We start from the raw sequence: 24,738 nt of genomic DNA on the forward strand, positions 1-24,738 counted from the left end.
CCATTGTCTCAGTGTGCACACAAAACAGTTTCTCCTTTGAGGGATGGGGTGTTCTGGGATCAAACCTAGAGTACCAGAGGCTCCTGCGTGCTGGCAGGAGTCACCCACAAAGCTACACAGCCTTCCAGCGCTGTTTTGATCAACACATAGAAACCAGTATTGCTGTCTCTTGGCCACTGAAGGATCACAGCCATCTCCAACAACACAGTGATCACCAGACCAGGAAGTCTGTGACCAACCAGAGACGTCACTGGTGTCCTCCGCTGGCAACAGTACTAAGACTGTTAGCCAAACTGAGGTTTCACACCAGGTTTCATCTGTGGATTGGGATTCAAAACTATTTGGTGGTAGCAAGACAATCTGCAATACTTATGATTCCTAGGATCATACATAGAAAAGGGAGCCCAATCACACCCGCAAGACAGGTCTGAAGGAGAGAGAAAGAGACCTCAAGGAACAGGAGAGGACGGAATGGGGTGGGGGGGTAGAGTGCAAAGGCCAGTGCTCGAGCTGGCAAAGCCACAAGAAGGACAGTTCTGCTCCGACTTGATCTGACATGATGGAGCAAGTTTCAAAAGCAAAGGCTAATAAACTATAAAAACTGTGACCACCACTGAACAAAAGAGAGTTCTCTTTTAATATATGGATACAGTTTAGTGTTTAAATCAGAGTAAACAAATCCACTCAAACTTTTGCTATTTCTCCATATTGAAAACATTCAAAACAAAGTCCATAAATAAGTACATGACTGTCCACAGTCACTCCACTGTGCAACAGTACAGTGATGTCACCCCTCATCATGACACCATAGCCCCTGGTCAACCTTTCTCCTCCCCACCTCAGACTTTTGTTACATGTATGTTTGAACCTATGAGTGTTATATCATGTATACTACTACTTGATCTACTTTTTTCATGCACACCAGTGTGTATCATTCATGTAAAGTGAGGTCCAGTCTCACGTTTTCGTGAATGGGCTGTAACAATGCATGGCTGAGAGCAGGGGCTAGTAAGGTTAACGCAAAGCACCAAAGGGCAAGTGAGGTCCTCCTGGCTACTGCAGAGTTCCAAACTCTGCAGATGCTCAAGGCCCTGATATAAAATGATGTCATATTTGTATATAACACTTACACACACACATATATTTTACAATACTTCACATGTAAATAGTTTCCATACTATTTGGAAACAATGACAAGAAAAATGCTCATTAATATTTATTTCAGACACAATTTTCTCTCTTCTAAATTATCTTCCCTCTGTGCTAACAGATCTAGATATGTATCTACACATACCTATAGATATAGAACCCACAGTTACAGAGAGCTAGTTGTACTCTGTTACAGGGAAGGCGGGGTGGGAGGCAGATATAGAAACTAGCTAGTTTTATGAACACTGAAATTCTATATAGTGTTTACAGATTATAACTTTTTAAGATGTAAAAGCTGAGCTCACAGGTAGAAATTAAGGGTGACATAATTTTTGAGATATAATACAAAACGAAAACAGAAACAGGTATGACCTCTAATTTAAAAATTATTCAAAATTTCAAGATAGGGACAGAAAGGCATTACGCTGAGCACAGGTTATTCCACGAGGAGTCCCGCGTGACTTCTGCATGTCCATCAGGCAGAGGAGCCACAGATGACCAAGTCTTGACTTAAGACTCTACACAGAAGCCGGGCGATGGTGGCGTACGCCTTTAATCCCAGCACTTGGGAGGCAGAGGCAGGTGGATATCTGTGAGTTCGAGACCAGCCTGGTCTACAGAGCTAGTTCCAAGACAGGCTCCAAAGCCACAGAGAAACCCTGTCTCGAAAAACCAAAAAAAAAAAAAAAAAAAGACTCTACGCAGAATCAGGGCCAAACTGAAATCCAAATTGTTCTCTACCACTTAATGTAAGCTGTGTGTCGTATCTGTCCCGTGTCTCACGTCTCTAAGCTGTGTGTCGTATCTGCCCTGTGTCTCATGTCTGTAAACTGTGTGTATCTGCCCTGTGTTTCACGTCTGTAAACTGTGTGTATCTGTCCTGTGTCTCACGTTTGTAAACTGTGTGTCGTGTCTGTCCTGTGTGTCACGTCTGTAAACTGTGTGTCGTATCTGCCCTGTGTCTCACGTCTGTAAACTGTGTGTCGTATCTGCCCTGTGTCTCATGTCTGTAAACTGTGTGTATCTGTCCTGTGTCTCACGTCTGTAAACTGTGTCGTATCTGTCTTGTGTCTCACGTCTGTAAACTGGGCTGACAGACACCTTGCTAGCCTGGGAGGAATAAACAGTGGATTCAGGAGAAGTCTAGTATATGCAAAATCTTTCATGGACATCAGCCATGTTTTCTTCTCTTCTTCTTTCTCCTCCTCCTTTCGCTTCTCCTCGCTGCAGGACTGGGATCATCACATGGGGTCCTTGCACATGCCAGGCAAACACATCTCTAGCCCCTATAATTTTACCTTAATAACTAGAGAAATTCTACTTTGCCAATGTTCTGTATTATTTTGCATTATTTTTGATAAATAATAATTTTGATAAATAAATAACCTTGTTTGCACTGACTGTGCATACCACACTCACCCTATTATTTCTCAGAAGGTAGTCCCAGATATAAAAAATGCCAATCAAAATATGCATTTTTTATTGATTTGTAGTTTTTGTGTGTGTTCAGAGGTCAACCTGCACAGGAGGTAGCTATCTCATTCCGCCATGTGGATCCCAGGGATCAGACTCAAGTTTGTCAGTCTTGGTGGCAAGCACCTTTACCCACGGAGCCATTTTTCCAGGCCCCAAAATATATGCATTTTAAATTGTGATGTGTGAGACAGCAAGTGGCTCAGCAGGTAAAGGTGCTTCACCATGCAAGCCTGGCAACCAGAGTTCAGATTTCAACCTCCAGAGGCCACTCCTCATGTGCACCCTCCTCTGACTCCTCATGTGCACCCTGGCACACGGCCCCACACACATGAATGCACCGACTATGCTCTCCCCTACTGTGTGAGAATTGTTTCCCAGTACCTTTTGCCTACTGGTTTTGTTTAGTTGGGGGGAGGGGATCTCTCTACACAGCTCCTGCTGTCCTGGAACACACTATGTAGACCAGGCTGGTCTTGCCTCTGCTCCTAAGTACTGGGATAAAAGGTGTGTGCCACCATGCCTGGCAGTATGGGAACTCTTGAAGTCATCAATTTAATAGGCAAAAATCCCTTCCTTTAGTGTGGGTAGGTTTTGATTTTTAGTTTTTTAGTTGTTCGGCTCACGACTCCAAAGGCATGGTAACCCCTTCTAGAGAGGGAGATATCAAGTGGCAAACCCACTGCCCAGGATTCACCCAACCTCACTGCACTTTAACGTTCCTTTCCATGGCTTAGCAGTGGAAGGCAGCAAGTGACGGTCCAGCATTGGTCTCTGCCTCCTCCTGACTAGCCGCATAATACCCCTGCGAAGCCTTCCCCACGTGATGGACTGTGTCCTCTCAAACCGGAGTCAAAAGAAACCCCTCTTTCTTTCCTCAAGTTGTCTTTTAAGGTATCCTGCTGTGGCAACAAGAAAACAGTATCAATTGCTCCCAACATGACTTTGCCACCCCCAGTTAAGATGAAGAATATGGCAGGAGCATAGGTCTGTAATCGCAGCTATTCAGAAGACAGTTCAAGGCCGTTGAGCTAAAGAATAAACTCAAGACCAGTCTGTGCAAATGAGGCCCTATTTCAAGATAAAAAGTCAAAACAAAAGCCTGGAGACAGGAGTCGCTGGCGAAGCACTTGCCTGGCGTGCACGAGACAAGAGGCTCCATTTCCAGCGTCACACATACACACGCACATACAGAGCGACTGTATTTCTCTGCCCCCTTGAGCTGGGTGGCACCTTAAAAGAATATGATAACATTAACATTGCTAGTCCAGGCACAACTCTCAACCCTTTAATTTTCTCATTCCTTAGAAGCAAACTACTTTGAACATACAACTACACTAGCAATAACATGCAATAAGAGGTCCAGGTGACACGGAGAGAGACAAATGAGATGCCGGGTGGGAAGGACAGAGGGATCCAAGGAGGCCAGGACATCAGACACATGGACTGCGAGAGCCAGGCTGAAGTGGGTCTTCCAGCCTGGGCCACCTCAGGAGATTCTAGGGAAGATGAGTCAGAGCTGAACCAGCCAGCCAGGCTCTTTTCCAAACCTCTGACTCCTGAATCATAAGCAAAATAAAAGGGTTGGTTTGACTCACTTTCAGTTGATCTGTCACACACAGCATCAGATACTCAGATGTGATTTAAAATGTCTCTCCTAATCAACACTGTGCCTCACAAGAGGACCTTGTAACAGCACTGCCACGCTGCCTTGGGACGGCACAGAGCGGCACCTCGGGAACAGAAAAACTAGAGCACGAGGCTAGCCAGGCACTTACTATGTAGCTCAGGATAGACTTTAATCCTGATCCTGCCTCCACCTCTCCAGTGCTATAATTTATGATTACAAAGTGATTATGAGACCAGCCAGTCTTTAAAAACTACTTACAAGCCTACATTTCATTAGCTGTTTGTTTGTGAGGTTGTTGGGGATGTTTGGAGGAGGGGTGAGTTACTTCTTTTTGAGACGTGGTCCTGCTAGATAGATAGCCCAGGCTGGCTTGGAACTCACTCTGCAGTCCAGCTTGACCCCAAACTCACTATATAACCAAAGCTGACCTTAAACTTAAGAGAATGCCCCTGTCTCAGCCTCTCAAGGTCAGAGATTACAAGCATGAGTCCATGGATTTTTTTTTCCTCCAGATATCTCATTCTGGTTCAGGTGCCTCAGGGACAACAGCGGAAAAGCTGCCTGATTTCCTAAACAGTTAAGAAAAACACAAGACTGTATCAGAATGAAGGAAGGACGGTTAACCCGCACAAGCGCAGTTGAGTTGGCAGAGTAACGGGATGTCCTACAGCACTTTAGGATAACCAGATAACTATAGTTAGCAATATCAAACGATGTCAAACAGCTACCAGGGAAGACTTTAACTGTCCCCAACCAAAGAAGTGATAAATACCTGAGGTACTGTGTATGCCAATTACTCTGATCTGATCAAATTTTAGTGTGTCTGTACAAGTGTGTGTACACTGCACCTCAAAACACAAACAATGGGGGCTGGAGAGATGGCTCAGAGGTTAAGAGCATTGCCTGCTCTACCAAAGGTCCTGAGTTCAATTCCCAGCAACCACATGGTGGCTCACAACCATCTGTAATGGGGTCTGGTGCCCTCTTCTGGCCAGCAGGCATACACACAGACAGAATATTGTATACATAATAAATAAATAAATATTTTAAAAAAACACAAACAATGATTTGTCAATTTTTAGATAATACTATATATAATAAAGGGAAATTTTATTAATTATCCAAATAAACATTTTAACATTGAAAAATAGAATAACAGTGATAACCACCATATTACCTAAGCTTAGACACTGTGAACACAGCTACAATCTAGAAATATCGGTAGACATAAGTAGGGATGGGGCAGAGAGGGCTAAGCGATATTTAATATCTCTTTCTACTATTTCTTCCCTTTTGTTGTTGTAGTTTTATTTTGTTTCTTGTTTGAGACAGGGTCTCACCAGGTAGCCCTGGCTGGCCTGGAACTCCCTATGTAAACCCGACTGGCCTCAAACTCACAGACAACCCCCTGCCTCTGCCTCCTGAGTCCTGAGATTTAAGGTGTCAATCATCATGCCTAGACTATTTGAATTTTTCTTTTAAAAGAAAAAGGCACCAAGAACGGTGGCACATGCCTAGAATCCCGGTGTTAGGGGCTGGGAAAGGCAGGAAGATCTTAAGCTCAAGGTTTTCCTGAGCCCCATGGTGAGACCCTGGCTCCAAAAAAGGAGGGAGAAGAGCTAAAGATGCGTTGCATTTACAGAGTGCTGCCAGAAGAAAGTTCTTTTACTTTCCAGGCATGGTGGTACATGACCTCATCACAGCCATGACAAAACCCTGACGCAAAAGCAAAAGAGTAGTGCAAGAAGGTACGGTGCGCTCGCGCGCTCTCTCTCTCTCTCTCTCTCTCTCTCTCTCTCTGTCTCTCTCTCTCTCTGTCTCTCTCTCTCTGTCTCTCTGTCTCTCTTCTCTTTCTCTCTCTAAAAGAGTAGTGCAAGAAGGTACGGTGTTTTCTCTCCCTCTCTCTTCTCTCTCTCTCTCTCTCACACACACACACACAAACACATTTGCACATGCGCACACACACACCTCTCTCTCACATACACACACATGCACACAGACACGCACTCACACACTCACACGCACGCACACACACACACAACACCTACACAAACAACCTCCAAAGTGCCGTCTTCTTGCATTTTCAACACTTTAAAGAAAAACTCAAAGGGACAAACTTTCAGTTCACTATTAAAGCTTCTCATGGAACAGAACGCTGAAACAAACTAAACCCAAAACACTTGTAAGCTAAAAACCGTTTTAAAAAGAAATGTCCACAGGAAACGTTTCGTTTACTTACACGAATTTCTGGCTAATGCCACAAAAACCAAAATGGTTAGTCCTGTAAGATTCAGTTTGCTAAGAGTAAACAAACCAGTGCATACTCTGGTCATAATTTGTAAGACGCACAATTAAATTGTTAATATTCCTCCTAGTGTTCTCACCATGGCCCGCATTCAGTCAAACATGTATGCCTGTCAGTTACTCCCCCTTCCCTGTGATGTCATTTCAGACAGCTCCTCCTGCCTGGCCCTCCTGGTAGCTGGACCTATAGGCACAGGGAATGTGCCCAGTTTATATAATCCTTTTTTTTTTTAAAGCCCTTTACTGCTCTCCTGCAACTTAAAGGGTAATTTTGTTCTGTTATCCGAAGAGATATTGCAGCTGGGTGCTAGAGCTGAGGTATGGCTCAATGGCAGAGCACTTGCCAGCTTGAGTGAGGTCCTAAATCCAACCTCTAACACTGAAAGAAAGAGAAAAACAAAATCGCCAGCAGAGTTCTAAAACTGCAGCTAGTACCAAATCCTATAAATATCTCTTCCTATGATGCATGCCTACTTGCATGTTTAATTTACAAATTAGGCAGAGAAGCGTAACCATAATAAAGTAGTATTAGGGCTAGAGAGATGAGATGGCTCAGAGGTTAAGAGCACTAGCTGCTCTTCCAGAGGTCGTGAGTTCAGTTCCCAGCAACCACATGGCAGTTTACAGCCATGAGATCTGATGCTCTCTTCAGGCAGGCAGGCAGGCATACATGCAGAGAGAAAACTATACATAATAAATAATCATTTTTAAAAGAGAATAAAAATAGAATACACTATAATAAAAGTCACGTGGCGGCTAGGCAGTTAAAAGCACTTGCTGAGCTTGCAGAGGGCCCACTTGGCAGCTCACAACCACCTGTAACTCCAGCTCCAGATGATCCGGTGTCCTCCCCGCTCTCCTCAGGCACCAGGCAAGCACAGGGTACACACACATACATGCAGGCAAATGCTCACACACATAAAAACAAATATTTGAACAAAGTTAACATGAACGCGCTCTCGGAGCACCCTCCTGGAGTCATGCTGCTTCCTGGGATGTGTCAGAGAGTTCAATGTCCGCATGCCAAGGCAGAAAAGATGGATGCCACAGCGGTGCTGGTAGTGACTACGGGGAACAAACGTCCAGAATTTAGGGTCCTCAACACTCGCTTCTATTGGGTTTCTTCCAGAACAGCCTAGTTTTGCCACTGAGGACTTGCTTTGGATGGGACCTTAATCCAATTTCTTCAACACGACTGAAAATGTGTCCAGTCTCTTCGTCAACAGATGCACCCTCTCTGATGATGTTTACAGTTCTCAGCCCCAACACAAACCTGAATCTGTGTGCCTGTCTCTTATCTGCCGTCACATGGCTTGGAGTGATTCGTTTCAGGGCATTACCACCGACGTCTTCGTATATGTTAAACACCGTCTGCCCTGGCACTTTGCGCCCAGGTCAAGTTCCACCCACAAGCCTTCTCCCATTGTAGCAGGGGCTTATTACATGTTATTATCTGTGACTTTAATTTTATTACATTTATTTATGTGTACGTACTCATATGGAGGGCAAAGGCCAACTCAGGAGAGCCAGTTCTCGGGAATCAAACTCGGGGTGTCAGCCTTGGTGGCAAGGGCCTTTACCTGATGAGCCATCTCGCTGGCCCAATGTCTGCAACTTCTGCCGGTTGAGAGGCGAAAGCAAAACTCACACAAACCAGGTGTAGGAGCTCACACCTGGAATCCCAGCATGAAAGCTGAGGCAGGAGGATTACTCTGGTCCGAGGCCAGCATAAACTACAGAGTGAGACTCTAACAAGAAAGAAATGAAGTGCCAGCAGGATTTCTCATCGGGTAAATTAGCAGCTTGACAGTAAACCAAAAACCTGCGTGCAATGCCTGGAACCCACAGGATGGGCGAGAACTGACTCCCACAAGCTGTGTTCTGACCGTCACACATGCACCAAATGTGTGACCCTACACACATGCACACACACACTCACATTCACATACATATGTGTACGCGCACACACACGCGCGCACGCACACACACACACACACACACACACACTCACATACCATTTCAAAGTAAAGGTTGTTTAAATGTTTTAAAAAGCACTCTGAAAGAAGAGCACAGTTCTGTGGCTATAGTCAGGCAGTTTCAAGCAGTTCTCACTGCTTTGTCACTTAAATGAATCGCTCTATAGTGAGTAAAGTTAGGGCAGGAAGACTCATTCATATGGTTCTTGTTGCGGTAACCAAAGAGCGAAGTGAAACCACTTAAAGGAGGATGGATTTATTTAAGATCCAAGATCCACCCACCACAGCAGGAAGAGTACACCAAAGCAGCTCATCACGTGACGTGGCAGGAAGCAAAGCAGAGAGGAAACTAGGTATGACCTTCCAAGTTATACCCTCGTACCTACAACCGGGGCTAGGTATGACCTTCCAAGTTATACCCTCGTACCTACTTCCTCTACCTAGGTTCACAAAAGGTGCTACAATCTCCCAAAATATTGCCACCACTTAGGGATCAATCATGTAACTTAAGCTTCTGGAGGGCATTTCATCTTGCCCCTGGCTTCCAAGAGTTCATGCCAATCTTATGGTGCCAAATGAACTCAGTTAGCTCCGAGAGTCACAGTTCCAACCCTGCTCAAAAGAACAATTGCAAAATGCTATTATCTCCAGCATCCTGGAGTCTACACTGCAGCTCCGTGTTTACCCTCAGAACTTCACACAATCAGCCTGCGTGGACTCCCACCCTGCCCTGTGTTGTCTACCCAGCCTCCCAGCCTTCTCTATGAGATCTGGTTAGAAGTCTCCATGACCCTACAACCAGGGTCACATGGATAATGACCAGTTCTGTACCAGCTGGAGTGGTGCCATCTTGGACCATGGCTGCACTGGCCTCTGAGTTCCTGAGCAGCAGAGTACAGTGAAATGAATCATGGGAAAACACTTTTTTTCCTAGGCTGCACGTTGCAAGTCCTGTGTCTGGGTGAAGTTCTCATCCCAAGTGAAAGTTTCGTAATGAGTTTATGTGTTTATGCCCTTGAGCCTGCTATGGTTGGAGTCCTGGCCAATTCCCAGGAAGCCCTTAGAGCTAACTGTAGTTGGTGGCTTCTCAGTTGTCCTAACCTCCTCGGGAACAATCCTTCTTCAGCACCATCGTCACAGCAGCCTTCCGACCACAAGGCATGTTTCTTAAGTCATTCTGTTCCCTTCATTCTCAACCCTCGCTGCCTTTTCACTTAAATGAAGCACTTTGCCGTGAGTGAAGTCAGCTTAGCCTGGCTAAAGGCAGCCAGCAATGCTAGGCCACTGCTGAATGCTAAACTGCCCTAACAATCCCCTCGCCTAACTAGTCCATCACTTTTAATTCAGTCTCCCAGTCTCCAGCCATGAAAAAATGCAGAAGGGATGGATTCTCAATGGCCTTTACTCCAGTTCCCCAAAGAAGCCTCCCTTCGGCCCGGAGCCTACATTCTTCTCAGCCGCCTGGTCCTCTGAGCTCCCAGCTCAACGTCCACTAACCTGTTCATAGCACGCGAGAGTTCTGCTAGCCCACTTCACCAAACTCTTCCACATTGCTCCCTCAGTCCAGCTCCCAAAGGTTTCTGCACCTAGCAGGAGGTAGTCGTGGAAATAGCCCTCTTTCTCTGGTACCAACATTTGGCATCAGTCAGTTTCAGGTCGTGGTGTCTAAAATCGCTGATATAAACACCAGAAGAGAGGAGGGGTTTGTTTTTGCTCGTGATTCCCAAGGGGCCATCCATGGCTGCTCAGCCCCCGTGTCCATGAGCAGAACATCAGAGTGACAGAAGACACAGTGGAAGCTATTCACCTTGTGACAGGTAGATGCGAAGCAAAGCCGGAAGGGGGAACCAGGTCTTCCGTAAGGACAACCTGAGGAACCTACTTCCATCCAGTCCCAATTCCTAATGTTTCATGACCTCCAAAACAGCCCTGCTGGACAGGGACCGAACATTCCACACACAAATGAGCTTCAGGAGGATGGTTCACAGCCATGCAGTAATATTGCAGGCCTTAGCAATCTCAGCGTAAGGCCAGTTTTTCCTTTTCTCATGGAGAATTTTGCCTTTTCCCATAAATGAAGCACTTTACAGTTTCCTTTGTCTAGATCTGCCAGCACCACGGCTCTCACGCTTCCAGCCCACTATTAAATAAGACAAAGACTGCTTGAACACAACACTACAATCCCACCCAGTCCCTATGATAACCAAGAACACTGCGTGGCTTGATGGGCAGGCAGCATATAAGGTGAAGGCACTGGGAAAGGAAGCAGCGCATCCCAGCTGGATGGAGCGGGACAATGAGTGACTATTCACCACACTACTTGGAAGGGCGAATTTTAAAACATGCCTTTTCAGGCCTGGGGACATGACTCAGTTGGTTAACTACCTGCTGCATAAGCCTGAATTCAGGTCTCAAACACTAAAGCAAAGGCGGGTGTGCCAACAAGCATCCACAGCCAGTGCTGGGGTACAGAGACGGGCGAATGCCTGGGATTCATTAGCCAGTCGGCCAGTTTAACCAACTCCATGAGCTCCAGGTTCAGTGAGAAAGTCGCCTCAAAAAAATAAGGTGGAACACACCCCGTCACAGAACAGAAATCAAGCTCTAAGGAGACCAGAGAATGCTGGCCCACAAGAAGAACGCTGAGGAGGAATTCCATCCTTGATCCTGCTCAGCCGTAAACCAGCCTCCAAACCTACGAGCCAGCCGTGCAATCTGTGCCCACAGTGCACTGTCATGGAGCAACCAACCAGCTACTGGTTGGACTTGAAGCCCAGGAAACAGGAGGGAATTCACATCTGGAACTGTGGAAAGCCTAAGGCTGGGAGCGAAGAGGGGGGCCACTGCTACTGTTGTCTGCTAAATGGGCACAATGTGGCCATCAAAGTGTCAATCAAAATAACTATGTTGATGGCTACCGAGTGCTGCGACTTGCTTTGCAGCAGTCAGTGGTAACTGTCGAGATTTCTAATTGGTCACAGTGCTGAAAATTCAAGTAACCATTGCGGAAATGAGGCCTTCTGTATCATCCCCAGTAAGGCTCAAGGAAGAAACAGAAAGATTGTTAAGAGCCAGAGGAAGGAGTGAGCAATATGGATCGCTGACTTAGGGCATGGTATGGCTGTTACACTCTTCAGTACAGAGCAGCTGGAATTACCTGCACAAGCGAGGGACTGTCACAGAGAACAGAGGGGCTCACAAGATCCCACCACTCGCTGAGGACTTACACAGTGGTTGCTGGGGGAGGAGAGACATTCTCTTCAGCCGTGGAGCCTAGGGTAAGGTGCCTGTGCACCTGTGGGCAGCCCTACGGGTCGCCGAAGGAAGACACAAAGGTAGAGAGGAGCCAGCTGTGAAAAGGAAGGGAGTGGAAGAGGGATACGGAAGGTAGCAATGGGTGAAGGGCCAAGACAACTATGTACATGTAAGACAGTAATGAAACCATTAACGCGTAGTTAGATATAATTAATATATACTAATAAAACCTATAAGGTAGAGAGCAATACAGGAAGATTCCAACCCCATGGCCTTGAATGCATAAACATATACCCATACGTCTGCGAGCACATAGACAACACACAAACACACAAAAAAATAATCAAAATACAGCATAAATGTTCTAGTCCATATTTTCTAGAATTTCCATGTAGTATTTTCTACTGATTGCTGTCTTTACACAATGGGGGTTGCATGCCGTGGCACACACGTGGAGGTCAGAAGACGACTCTGAGCCAGTCCCTTCTCTCCTCCCACCTTTACACGGGCTCCAAGGAGCCAACTCAGGTCATCAGACGTGCGCACTTTACTGCCAGGCTATCAACATGGCCCATTTAGTATTTTCTAGACCAAGATTCATCCAGATAACAACCCTTGGATCAATTTTTTTTTCATTATTTTTATTCCAAAGTCATCATTTTAAATTCTACATCATTAACAAAGTCAAAATATGCAGCTAGCTTTTAATATTTAATACATTTTAACATTAATGTCTAATGTTTTGTTCTATGCCAGGTAGTGGTGCACACCTTTAACCCCAGCACTTGGGAGACAGAGGCAGGTGGATCTCTGTCACCTGCTCTACCGTCTGATCCAGGACAGCCACAGATACATAGAGAAACCCTGTCTCAAAATAAATAAATAAATAAAAATGTCTAAAAGCTCAGTAATTGTGTTTGTATAAGAACACTACTCGGTGTGAAAACATACTGCACAAGAACTTAAATGGCTCAGCTCTGGCTGCTCTTCCAGAGAACTGGGTTCAATTCCCAACACCCACACGACAGCTCACAACTGTCTGTAACTCAGTTCTTGGGGATCTGATACCCTCTTCTGACTGCCATGGGCACTGGCTGTACTTATGCACAAACATACATTTAGGCAAAACACACACACACACGCATAAAATAAAAATCTTTTCTTTTTTCAAAGTCTCACTGCATAGCCCTAGCTGGCCTCAAACTCACAATCCTTCTGCCTCTGGCAGCCTGAGTACTGGGAATTGTAGTGGTGCCATCAACATGCCAAGCCTAGAAACAATTTGGATTACTAGTTCTGAAAATTCAAACAAGAAATTACTCACAATCTCAGGCACAAATTCAAACTTCAGTAAATATTAATTAAAATGTCTGCCTCCCAAATATTCCCTCTTTTAAAAAAAGGTACATTTGGATACATTTACATTCTTGCAGAATTTTATAACAAGATTTTGACCTTTAAGCGTTTAGACTGGTATTTTAAAAGCTAAAAATAGAACCCAAAATTATACAATGAAATGTGCCCTCCAATCTATTCAGCAAAAATCAAAATACCCAGCACTGGAATGAAAGAGAAAGCACCGAGTTTATTCAAATTATTCAAATCACAGCAACAGCATCCTTTTTCCCCTACTTCAGCCACATCCCCTCATGTTTTCCCAGCAGTTTAGCAGGGAAATGAAGGTTTGAGTAGTGGTGAATCTTTTCCTCAACAAGATCTGACTTTTGCACTAAGTCTATAGCATCCAAATCAGTTACACGCAAATGCCATACTTAAATGCCATAAGATACATTTTGTGAGCCATGCATGGTGGCGCACGCCTCTGATCCCAGTACTTGGAAGGCAGAGAGAAGTGGATCTCTGTGAGTTCGAGGCCAGCCAGGTCTACAGAGTGAGTTTCAGGACAGCCAGGGCTACACAGAGAAACCCTGTCTCAAAAACAACCCCCCCACCAAAAAAAAAGATTAATTTTGTGAAAGAATTTTTATTTTATAAACTTTATTATTTAAAAACTTGCAAATAAACAAAAGGACCCAAAATTAACAGGACCCAAAGTCTACAAAACTCAATGAACTTTTATACAGTTAAAATTTACATTTTGGAACATAAGCTTTTGGTTTTGGTGGTAGATAAGTACATAAAATATCTTCAATACTGAAAGTATAAAATTTAATGTGAGGCTCCACTGTTTCTGTTCTGATCCCCCCACCCCCGCTTGGTTTTTCGAGAGAGGACTCCTCTGTGTATGTAGCCCTGGCTGTCCTGTCCTAGAACTGGCTTTGTAGACCAGGCTGGTCTCAAAATCAGGCCCCTGCCCCTGCCCCTGGCCCTGCCCCTGGCCCTGGCCCTGGCCCTGGCCCTGGCCCTGGCCCTGGCCCTGGCCCTGCCCCTGCCCCTGCCCCCCAAGTGCTGGGAATAAAGGAGTGTGCCACTACCACCGGGCCTTAATTTGTTTCCTTATTATTTTCTGTGTGTAGATGTTTGACCTGCATGTATGTCTGTGCACCACATGTATGTCTCATGCCCAAAATAGGGCACTGATTCCTGGAACTGTAGTTACAGACAGCTCTGAGCTGACAGGTAGGAGCCAGGAATCGAGCCCAGGTTCACTGGAGAGCAGTCGGTGCTCTTAACAGCAGAGCTGTCTCTCCAGCCCCAGTGTGAGTAAAGGGGAAATGGTTTTAAGGGATTAAAGTAAGAGACCAGCCCTCACGATGTCTCTTGCTTTCCTTGGTAGTAGCAAATAGCAGAGCATGTGTATATGTGAGTGGTGCGCATGTGTGTTTGAATATTTATGTAGGTTGGTGTATATATGTCTAAGCACCCACACACATAAAGGCCAGCTGTGGGTGTTCCTCCATCATTCTCCACCTTATATATTTGGGTAGGGTCACTTGATCCCAGAGCTCTGATTCAGCTTCTCTAGCTAGTCAGCTTGTTAGTCTAGCTGGCCAACGTGTTCCAGAGCCTCCATCTCTGCCTCCAAAGCGCTGAGATTGCCAGCCCAGCATTTACAAGTGTGCTGCGGATCCAAACGATGGTCCTCGATGACCAAGGCATTCCCTCAGCCCAGGATCAAGTCAGTGCTCTACCCACTGAGCCGTCCCCTCGGGCCAGGATCACACCGTCAGTGCTCTACCCACTGAGCTGTCCCCTAGGCCCAGGATCACACCGTCAGTGCTCTACCCACTGAGCTGTCCCCTCGGCCCAGGATCACACCGTCAGTGCTCTACCCACTGAGCTGTCCCCTCGGTCCAAGTGACAGGGCTTTTGCTAAGATGTCTAGACTAGCCACCAATTCACAATCCTCCTGCCTCACCGTCTGATGGGCATATAGGCATCAGTCACCCATCCCCACAGCTCGCAGATTCTCTATTTTGATATGAGTTCCAATAAATTCACATACACTCTTACGTCAATTTTATCCAGTATACATGTGATGTGAACTAATATTAATGAAATATCCTATTCAGATACAACACAAATCTACATAATAGTAGAAACCCAGTAAACTACAATTATTATGTGAACAAGGGGCTGTCGACTTCTTGGTACTGTTCTCCACTGTAAATCTAAACGAAGCCCCAAAATGAATACAAGACACTGGAGCTCTTGGAACGTTGGTCTCTGTTCCCAGTTTGCAGCTGACAATAACTGGAATGCCAGAAGCTAGATATGCTAGAAGTCTCTATCTACATAAAATAGGGCAAAATATTACAATCAAGTTGAACAAAAAAGTTCACCACGTCACGCCATAACAACCTGGCATCTCGAATTCTTCCTTTATATTCAATGGTTACTTTAAAAAGAAAGTGTCACGCGACATGTAACCAACATCAAAGGCCAGACGCCTACCCAAAGCACTTCCCTTAACTTGCCTTTTTTTTTTCCAAATCAAATTTATCTGAAACTCGGGAAGCACAAAGCTTACAGTCTCTAAAAAGAAAACAAACAAACAAAAAAAAAACTGTCGTTACTTCCTGTGAAGATAAAGAGCTGATGGTTGGGGAGACTGCTCAGTGGGCTTGCCACACAAGCCAAAGGAACTGAGTTTGATTCCCCAAAACATATGTTTAAAAAAAAGGTACCTCACTATACCTATAATCCCAGAGCTAGGGAGACAGAGATGGGAGGATCCCTAGGTACTGCTGGCCAGCCAGTCTAGCCAAATCAGCAAGCCTGGGGTTCAGTGAGAGCCGTCTCAAAAGACGAGGTGGGAAGTAACTGAGGCAGACAGCCAGTGACTAGCTCTGGCCTTCACACACACATGAACATAAAACACACACAAACACAAACAGCTGAATCATCCAAGCAAAACTTTCAAAATAAGCAAAACTTCCCAAGGTATTATTTTAAAATTACTTCATTTGCTGCCCAGTCAGGAAAGCTAACCTCCAAGGCTGCCCTAAACAATTTGTTTGGGTCTCCAGGGTCCTTCAATTCGCCCAGAACATAAAACTGTCAAAATCTAATGGCAACAACAGTAACGAAACCAAGTGCAGAGCTGTGTTTGCTCGCAACCACTAAAGTCAAATAAAACTTAGGTCTAGAAAAGAGCAAAGACAACGTGTCCTCAAGTTTCCTCCAACTTCCCTCATTCTACAGGTCCCCTTCCTCTTCTTGGAGAGGAGAATGGGATGCCAAATTAACAGTCAGAAGGCTGAGAACAGCTAGTTCCCGGAGGGTGCAAGAATTTACAATACACACTTGGCAGGGAGCTCGGTGGGCGCGCGCGCGCGCGCACACACACACACACACACACACACACACACACACACACCAATGCTCAGAGGAAGCTTTCATAAAATGTCACTATGTAACAGAAGTTTTAAGGTCTTATTTAGGCCTAAGGCCAGTCCTATCCAGTACACTGTAAACCACAGCCTAGAAAAGCTCCATTCTCCAAACCCAGAGTTTCTGATAATGCTCCAAAGAGCACGGATTCTGGACCCCTTCAGTACTGCCGCCTCTCACGTGGAAGGCAGGCCAGCCCATGTGAATCCAAATGCCACCACATCAGTTTTGTGGCAGATCCACTGGGAGCATCCGACTGTGATCCAGGGCCCTCCGGGCCGCGGGAAGAGGAACACAAATGCAATCTTCGGAGCCCTCCTACTTCCGTTCTCAAAGCAGAAACGCTGTCTTGTCTAGCCTCAACCCTCCACCTCTTCCAAAAGCTTCGACCGAAAGCAGAGCAGATCGTGGCGGTCAAGAGTGGCTAGAATAGGTGGTTCAACAGCCCCTCCAGCCCCGACTCTGTCGAATCCGCCGCCGACGCTTCCCTGAGGCCCCTGCCCCCTCCTCCCCGGCCGAGGGCCGCTGAGAAGCGGGAAGAGGAACTAAGTGACCCGCAAGGATGCCCAGAAAGCTGGCGTGCAGGGGGGTGGGGAGGTGGGCGCCGACGCGCAGCGGAAGGAAAGGGAGAGGAAGAGCGCCAGAGAGGGACGCGACTTTAGCGATGCGGCGGTGCCCGGGCTCCGGGAGAGGCGGCGGTGAGCCAGGGCAGAAGAGGCGACGTCCCCTCTCGGCCACGCCTCGGACTGCGGGCGAAAGGCTGCGGCCCGCCCCGTCGGAAAGCGCGGACTGAGGGCCCGCGGTGCTTCCGAAGCTGGCTGGAGTGCCCGGGATCGGCGGTGTACCCAGGATCTGCGGGTGTACCCGAGAGCCAACGATGCACCCAGGGTCGGTGGGTGCTGCCGGGGGCTGGCGGGTGTTCCCGGGTCAGTCTATGCTCCCGCAGCCGGCGGGCACTACCGGGGCCAGCGAATGCTCCCCGGGTTGACGAGTGATCCGGGGTTCAGTGGCCGCTCCCCAAGACCGGCTCTCTCGCCCCGCCGCCGGGAGAGGCGGCTCCGGGAGGCACCGGGCAACAGGGCAGGGTTACCTGAAGCGAGGCGAGTCCTTCAGGCACTCCTCGAAATCCACCGTCATCTTCATCTTTCCTCCGCCTGGCCTCGCAGGCGACGCCGGAGGAGCAGCGGGAGCTGCGGGAGTGGAGGAGCGGAGGAGCGGTGGCACCGGGGATCTGGGCGGCGTCGGCGGGCGCTCGGCCGCCTCTAGCGCTGCACGGAGCTGCGGAGGGCACCGTGCACCCTGGACATAGCAGCCACGAAGACTGCAACAGCTCGGCAGGCCCAGGCCGCCTCTCCCTCCGCCCCAGCTGAGCGCCGGCCGGGGGAAAACGCTCCGGAGTGACAGCCGCGGCCAGCCAGCCACCAAGCCGCGGCCATGGGAGGGGCTTCCGGCAGCACCGCCCTCGGGAGGTGCACGGCCACTGCGCCAGCCAACCGAGGTGCGCTGGTGTCGTTAGGCGGGATGCGCGGGTTGCTAGGAGGCTGACCACGCAGGCGCCCTGAAAAGGAAGGAAGTCACGTGGCCTGTGTCGCTCAGCCCCCCCCCTCCACCCCCCACTCCATCCCTCACCCCTCCCTCGGGTCTGAAAGGAAGATGTGCTCTTTAAAGCAGCTTTGGCAGCAATCTGTAGAGATCTAAGAGCAGAAATTATGACAAGGAAAGGATTAGACTAAGCCTTTCAGTTTAAAGAAACTGAGGCCAGGAGAGGTGTGAGGGCACCTTTGATAACCTTTCGCGTATTGGTTCCACCGCTTAATGATTTGGAAATTGCTTCTACATACATCTTTTCATACAATCAGGGACCGTTCCCTGAAAGAAAGTAATAGCTAAACGATATTAAAAGCACCCACAAAAGTATGAGTGTACCTGTAAAAATGCATAGGTAGGATGTTTGAACCCAGGGGTTGTGAAAACCTGGAGGCAACTTCTAGAGTTCTCTCCTAGCTTTCCCACTTGACAGGGCGCTCATCTGATAGAACTGTCCAGTTGACACGGCATCACACATCCAATAAGCATTGGTTGCAATTGCACTACTGTCTTTTTTGCAGGTTAGTCAAAGGTCAAGCCTCAGCCGGCTCACTTTTACTATCTAAAGTCTGTAACCTTTGGCCATTTGCATATGTTAGAGAGTGGTTGCACGCTAGGGAGTTTTCGTGACCTCCAGTTAAACCTTGATCTCTTCTGCACATTTAGAACGTTCCAGCATAATCTGAAACTTTTGAAAGAACACACATTGTATATGTTTCTTTTTTTGTTAGAAACTTTCGCTTTTTTTTAATTGAATTCTATATATCTATGATCTACATAGGTTCTCTTGATAGCTACAAGCTATCAATTGTTAAATACTCAGTATCCTCAAGTATATCAACTGGTCAGGCTAATCCTTTAGAGGAATGTAACTCTACCAAGAGAATTAGCCATGTACACTGCGTTTAATTGCTTTGATTTGTGACAGCATATGCAGTCAGTTAGCGTGCCAAGGTTTCATCATTCTGTTGCAAGACCCTTAAAAGTGGCATGGGAGGTGGCAAGTTAAAATTCAGCTGCACAAGATCTTAATATGAGGCCAGCCTGGGCTATACAGTAACACCCTGTCTCAAAAACACAGACAGTACCACAGGTAACCAAAACCCTGTGGTACTGGCACAAACCCAGAGAGGCAGAGCAGTGGGATAGCACTGAGAACCCAGAATGAAAACCATACACCTACACTACCAAATCTTTAAACAGGGATGACAAAACATAGCTGGGATATGGTGCTGGTGCTCACTCATATCCATCACAAATGGTGCTGAAGAACCTGGACATCTGCATATAAGATAATGACAGTAGGGTCTGGAGCAATGTCCATAACTGGCTTATCACACAATTACAAGACCTGTATTTGGATCCTCGGCACCCATGTAAAAAGCTAAATATGGTGGCATGTGCTGTGGTCCCAGGGCTGGGAGATGGAGAGAGGCTGAGCTGAGGAGCTTTGGGCTCAGTGAGAATTTATCTCCAAATATAAGGTCAAGAGCGGCTGGGAAGACATCCAATATCTACCTTAACACACAGGCATGTGCACACACATGAGCACATGCATGTGCCACGCACATATCCCAAAAAAACTTCCACATGGTATTAAAAAAAAATAAAAATAAAAACAGCAAAGTAAAGAGACAGCCCATAGAATGGTAAATGTTTTTGTCAGTTACACATATGACAGGCATTAAAATCTAGAATCTATAACAAGAATGAATAACCCTCCAGGGTCAGCATAATGACTCAGCAGGAAAGACTCTTGCCACTACACCTGAGCTCAATCCTGGATCCCACACTGGAAAGAAAGTACAAGCTACCAAGTCTGTGTATGCTTGACCTGCATACAGGCTGTCAAAAGTTAGTGTCCATACTCACACACTTATGTGCTTTACACACACAATAATTTTTATTTACTTTTTAAAGTATGTGTGTTTGTCCCTGGAAATATATACCGCCTGTGTTCTGGTATCTGCAATGGCCAGGTAAGAGTGTCAAAGCCGCTGAAACTGGAGTTACAGGTAGCTGTGGACTACTTGATGTGAGTAGTGGGAAGTGAACTGAACTCGGGTCCTCTGAAAGAACAAGTGCTCTTTTAAGCATTGAGCCATCTCTCCAGTCCCAACACACACACACACACACACGCGCGCGCGCGCGCTTTTAAAAAGAAAAATACAAATTTTAATTAAAGGGGGAAAACTCCAAAAGTTAAACACAAAAAGAAAAAAAAATATTCTTTTAGTAAATAGGTTGATAGACATTTCTCAGAGGAAGAAAGAAAAAGAAAAAAGTACTCAGTATCCTTAGTCATCAAGGAAATGCAAATTAAAACTGCATGGAGATTACTTTTCACCAGAGTCAGAATGCTGATCAAGAAAACCAACCACGCTGGGTGCGGTGGCACACACCTTTAATCACAGAACTCAGCCGGTGGATCTCGTGAGTTAGAGGCCAGTCTGGTCTACAGAGAGAGTTCCAGGACAGCTAGGACAGTTACACAGAGAAACCCTGTCAAAAAAAAAACCAAAAGTAAAAAAAAAAAAAAGCAATCACAATAAATGCTAGGAATGTACAGAAAGAGAGGAGCCCTTCTGCAGCACTAGTGGAAATGTAAACTAACGCAGTCACCATAGAAATCAGGATGGAGGCACCGCATAGACTAAGCTAGGATTATCATGATCATGAGATGATATGATATGATACACCTACACCATTCCTAGATATACACATGAAGGAGTCTCAGTCAGCATCCCACGGAGGTACCTGCACACCCACGCTTATTGAGATACTCCTTAGCATAGCCAAGACAATGGAACTAGCCTCAAGGTCTATCAACAGATGAAGAGAGGACATGGAAGAAATTATGGTATTTGCCTATAAATGGATGGAGCTTGAGATAATTATATTAAAAATGAAGTTAGATGGTATCTACCGCCTTATACAATAACTAACTCTAAATGAATCAAAGACCTCAATGTGAAACCTGAAGCCATTAAAGGAAACATAGACAGTACCAGTACCCTATGTGTTACTTAGCAAAACTTTAAAAAAAAATTGCACAGCTAAGGAAATAATCAAGTAGGGAGGAAACCCACAGAATAGGAGCAAATCTTTTCCATCTGTCAGCTATGCATATGAAAGAGGATTAATGTCCAGAATAGATGAAGGACTCAGAAAACAAAGAATTAAGAAAACAGACAACCCAATTAAAAAAAATAGACAGGGCTCTGAACAGAGAGTTTTCAAAGGAAGAAATAAAAATGGCTATGAAATAGCTCAAAAGATGTTCAGCATCCTTAGCAATCAGAGAAATGCAAATCAAGATAACTTTGAGATTCGATCTTACCGCAGTCAGAGTGGCTAAGATCAAGAAAACATCAAGCGAAGGGAAGACTATGGAGAAGGAAGGACCCTGACCCACTGCTGGTGAGACTGCAAACCTCCGCAAGCCACTCTGGAAATCAGTGTGGAGAATTCTCAAAAAGCTAAAAATAATCTACCATATGCCCAGCTGTAGCATCCTTGGCTTCTGGCCAAAGGTCGACATCCTGCTCCCCAGATACTCTGGGCTATAGAAGAGAAGTAATCCAGATTCATAAAGACAAACCCAGTATTTTTGCTCATAGGCAGAATCTACATTTGAATTTATATGTTCATGTAGTTGTTCCTAGATATCTATATAAGAGGGCACAGTAAAGAAACCATCAAAATCTTCAGTCCATTATTAGGAGAAAATGTATTTATTGTGGATAAGAGAGGAAAAATATCCAGAGGCATCTGGAAGAGTCCAGAGCAGAGAGAAAGCAACAGACTAGACGTGGCCAAGGCTATCTGCCAGAGAGGGGAGAATAGCAGAGAGGGGCGGCAGAGGAAGGGGGGACCTCAAAGGTATCTAGGAGGGGAGAAGCCTGTGAACAGAAGCAGGCCTGGGAGTTCAGGGTAGAGGCAGAGTTGAGAGGGACCTGGATGTGATGTGAAATGCCTAAGGGGTACTTGTGAATGGGAGCCTAGGAGCCTGGAGGCTAGCAAACTTTGAGATATGCTGATAGCCCCCACAGGTATATCAATGGGGAACTAAGTGTCCCTTTTCTGCCAGAGGCAAGGGAAATGACTGCTTTTGGTGGACAAATTGGGAACCTGTTTTACAAGTTCCTGATCTAAGCACCTGAAATCCTTCTGCTGTCCAGCCTGGTGGGAGAGTCAAGACTGTCATTTCTGGATGCGTGTGCTTCCTGAAACCTACCCGACATAAGTAGCAAGTAGAAATGGTGAGGACGACAGGTACAGAGAGGAGCAGAGGAAATGAGAAGGTAATGGAATATGTGTGTGCTGGTTACTTTTGATTGTTTTTGTCAACTTGACCCAAGCTAAAGTCATCTGGGAAGAGGGACTGTCAATGGAGGAGCTGTCTCCTTCAGACAGTCCTGTGGGTGAGTCTGTGGGGCACTTTCTTGACTAGTGATCGATGTGGGAGGGCCCAGCCCACTGTGGTACTGACCAAGCCCACTGTGGGTGGTGTCCCCCTAGGCGGGTGGTCCTGGGTTGTCTAAGGAAGCCAGCTGAGCAAGCCATGGAAAGCAAGCTGGTAAGCCAAGTTTCTCTGTTCTGTCTGCTTCAGTTCCTGCTTCCAGAGTCTTGCCTTGGCATCAAGTAATGGTGGCTGTAACCTGTAATCCATATAAATCCTTTCCTCCCTAAGATGATCCTGATCGTGTTTTATCACAGCCACAGAATGCAAACTAGACAGAAGTTGGTTCCAGACAGTGGGCTCTCAATGCGACAGCCATGGCCAGATTGTTTTGCTGAGGACTGTGGAAGCTTTGGAACTTGGGACTGGGAAAGTCATTCGTGTTCAAAGCTTACTGAGCCATTTGAGGGACCTTGAAAGATAAATAGTGTTGAGAGAGGTGCAGGTGAGAGAAATGCTTGGCTTGTGAGCTTCAGAGGGAAACAAAGACTCCAGTAGAATGGTTTAGATGATATATTGAAGTAAAGAAGCTCTGATTTCTGGTCAGCTGAGCCGGAAGAATCAGTTGTGATTAACAATAGACCAGCACGGCTGAAGTAAAACTTTGTTTTATTGGGACAATTGGTGCTGCTTAGGTAGGGCTGAAAAGTCAGCTAGGATTAATAAGGAACCAACATTCTGAGGCAAAAATCTTCTGGGAAGTATTTTCTTGGGGTCAGCATACAGCTGTGGTCCAGAGGTGGCAAGGCCGAAGCAAGGTAGTGTCACCAGCTGGCAGCCGAACTTAATGATATGTAAGGGTCTCTCTTCTGTGGTACTGAGTTTGGCAACATGAGAGCTGCCCGTATTGAAGGGATCATGGAGAGCAGTTGAAGCTTGGCCCTGAGGACAGGAGGCCATGAGTTGAGGTGCAACCTCAGTTGCAATGTAGATGCTCAAAGCATTTTGGAGATGTCAGGACGGTGGGATGACCACCAAGGACGTCCACAAGTGTGGAGTGCACACACGAGATAAACTGCATGCATGTGCTGTTGGTGCCAGGGTAGAGAAGTAGAGCTGCTCAAGTCCATTAAAGCCCAGAGGATCTTGGATGAGTTCCAGTCATCAGATACGGAGCTGTTTACACTTTTGGATTTGGGTTTTGTTTGTATCTAATTGTAATTGTGTCTTGGTTCTTCCCACTTGGACTAAGAAAGTAAGTTTTTTTTTTTATTTTGCAGAAGACCAAAGTTAAGAGACTTTAAATTTTTGTAGTGTTTTAATTTTTTTAAAGATGGTAGGGCTTTGAAAATAATATTGTATACTTATATTGTATTAATATGAGATCAATATTAATATGGAGCAGGGCAGTGGTGGCGCATGCCTTTAATCCCAGCACTTGGGAGGCAGAGGCAGGCGAATCTCTGTGAGTTCAAGACCAGCCTGGTCTACAAGAGCTAGTTCCAGGACAGGCTCCAAAACCACAGAGAAACCCTGTCTCGAAAAACCAAATATATATATATTAATATGGGAGCTTGGGAATAAAGAAGAAAGAAAATGTTACAGTTTAACACTGATGTGTTTGCAAGAGACCAATTGTGATGGTTAACACAAACTAGAGTCATCTGGAAAGATGGAATGTGAATTGAAAAATCACCTACATCAGACTGGACTGTAGGCAAATCTGTGGGAAATATTCCTGATTAATTACTGAAGTGGTAGGGCCCAGCCCACTGTGGGCAATGCCACCCTTAGGCAGGTGGTCCTGTACCTGTAAGCCAAATAAACGCTTTTCTCTCTAAGTTGCTTTTTGGTCATAGTGTTTATCACAGAGATTCAAACAAGGAGGATATGTAGTACAAAAGCAGGAGGAACTGGGGCAGAGGGCATCAAGAAGGAGGGGAGATGAAGGATGGCAATAGGTGTGGTGTATAGGTGAATAAGAACAAATGATATATGTATGAAAATATCACAATGAAACTCATTACTTTTGTGTGTTGAATACATATAGATATGTAAATGGATATTTCTAGTCCCAACTGCTTGTTGCCAAAAAATGGACTCATAGGTTGAATAAGAATTATAAATGCTCAACCAATAACTCAGGCTTCTTTTCTTTCTTTTTTTTT

General features: G+C 45.9%; 1 protein-coding gene across 8 annotated transcripts in view; it reads right to left on the bottom strand.

Annotated features, from left to right (window-relative positions):
- Positions 1-17,982, bottom strand: part of Acap2 (ArfGAP with coiled-coil, ankyrin repeat and PH domains 2) — a 115,805-nt gene extending 97,823 nt beyond the window's left edge. For all 8 annotated transcript variants that reach the window (XM_005344812.3, XM_013351432.2, XM_005344811.3 and 5 more), the window contains exon 1: positions 17,672-17,982. In XM_005344812.3, the coding sequence (XP_005344869.1) occupies positions 17,672-17,724 (53 nt within the window). In that variant the 5' untranslated portion in view covers positions 17,725-17,982. The remainder of the gene's footprint in view (positions 1-17,671) is intronic.
- Positions 17,983-24,738: the final 6,756 nt, after the last annotated feature.

This window comes from Microtus ochrogaster, chromosome 2, assembly GCF_000317375.1.
Source record: "Microtus ochrogaster isolate Prairie Vole_2 chromosome 2, MicOch1.0, whole genome shotgun sequence".
Taxonomy (NCBI): domain Eukaryota; kingdom Metazoa; phylum Chordata; class Mammalia; order Rodentia; family Cricetidae; genus Microtus; species Microtus ochrogaster.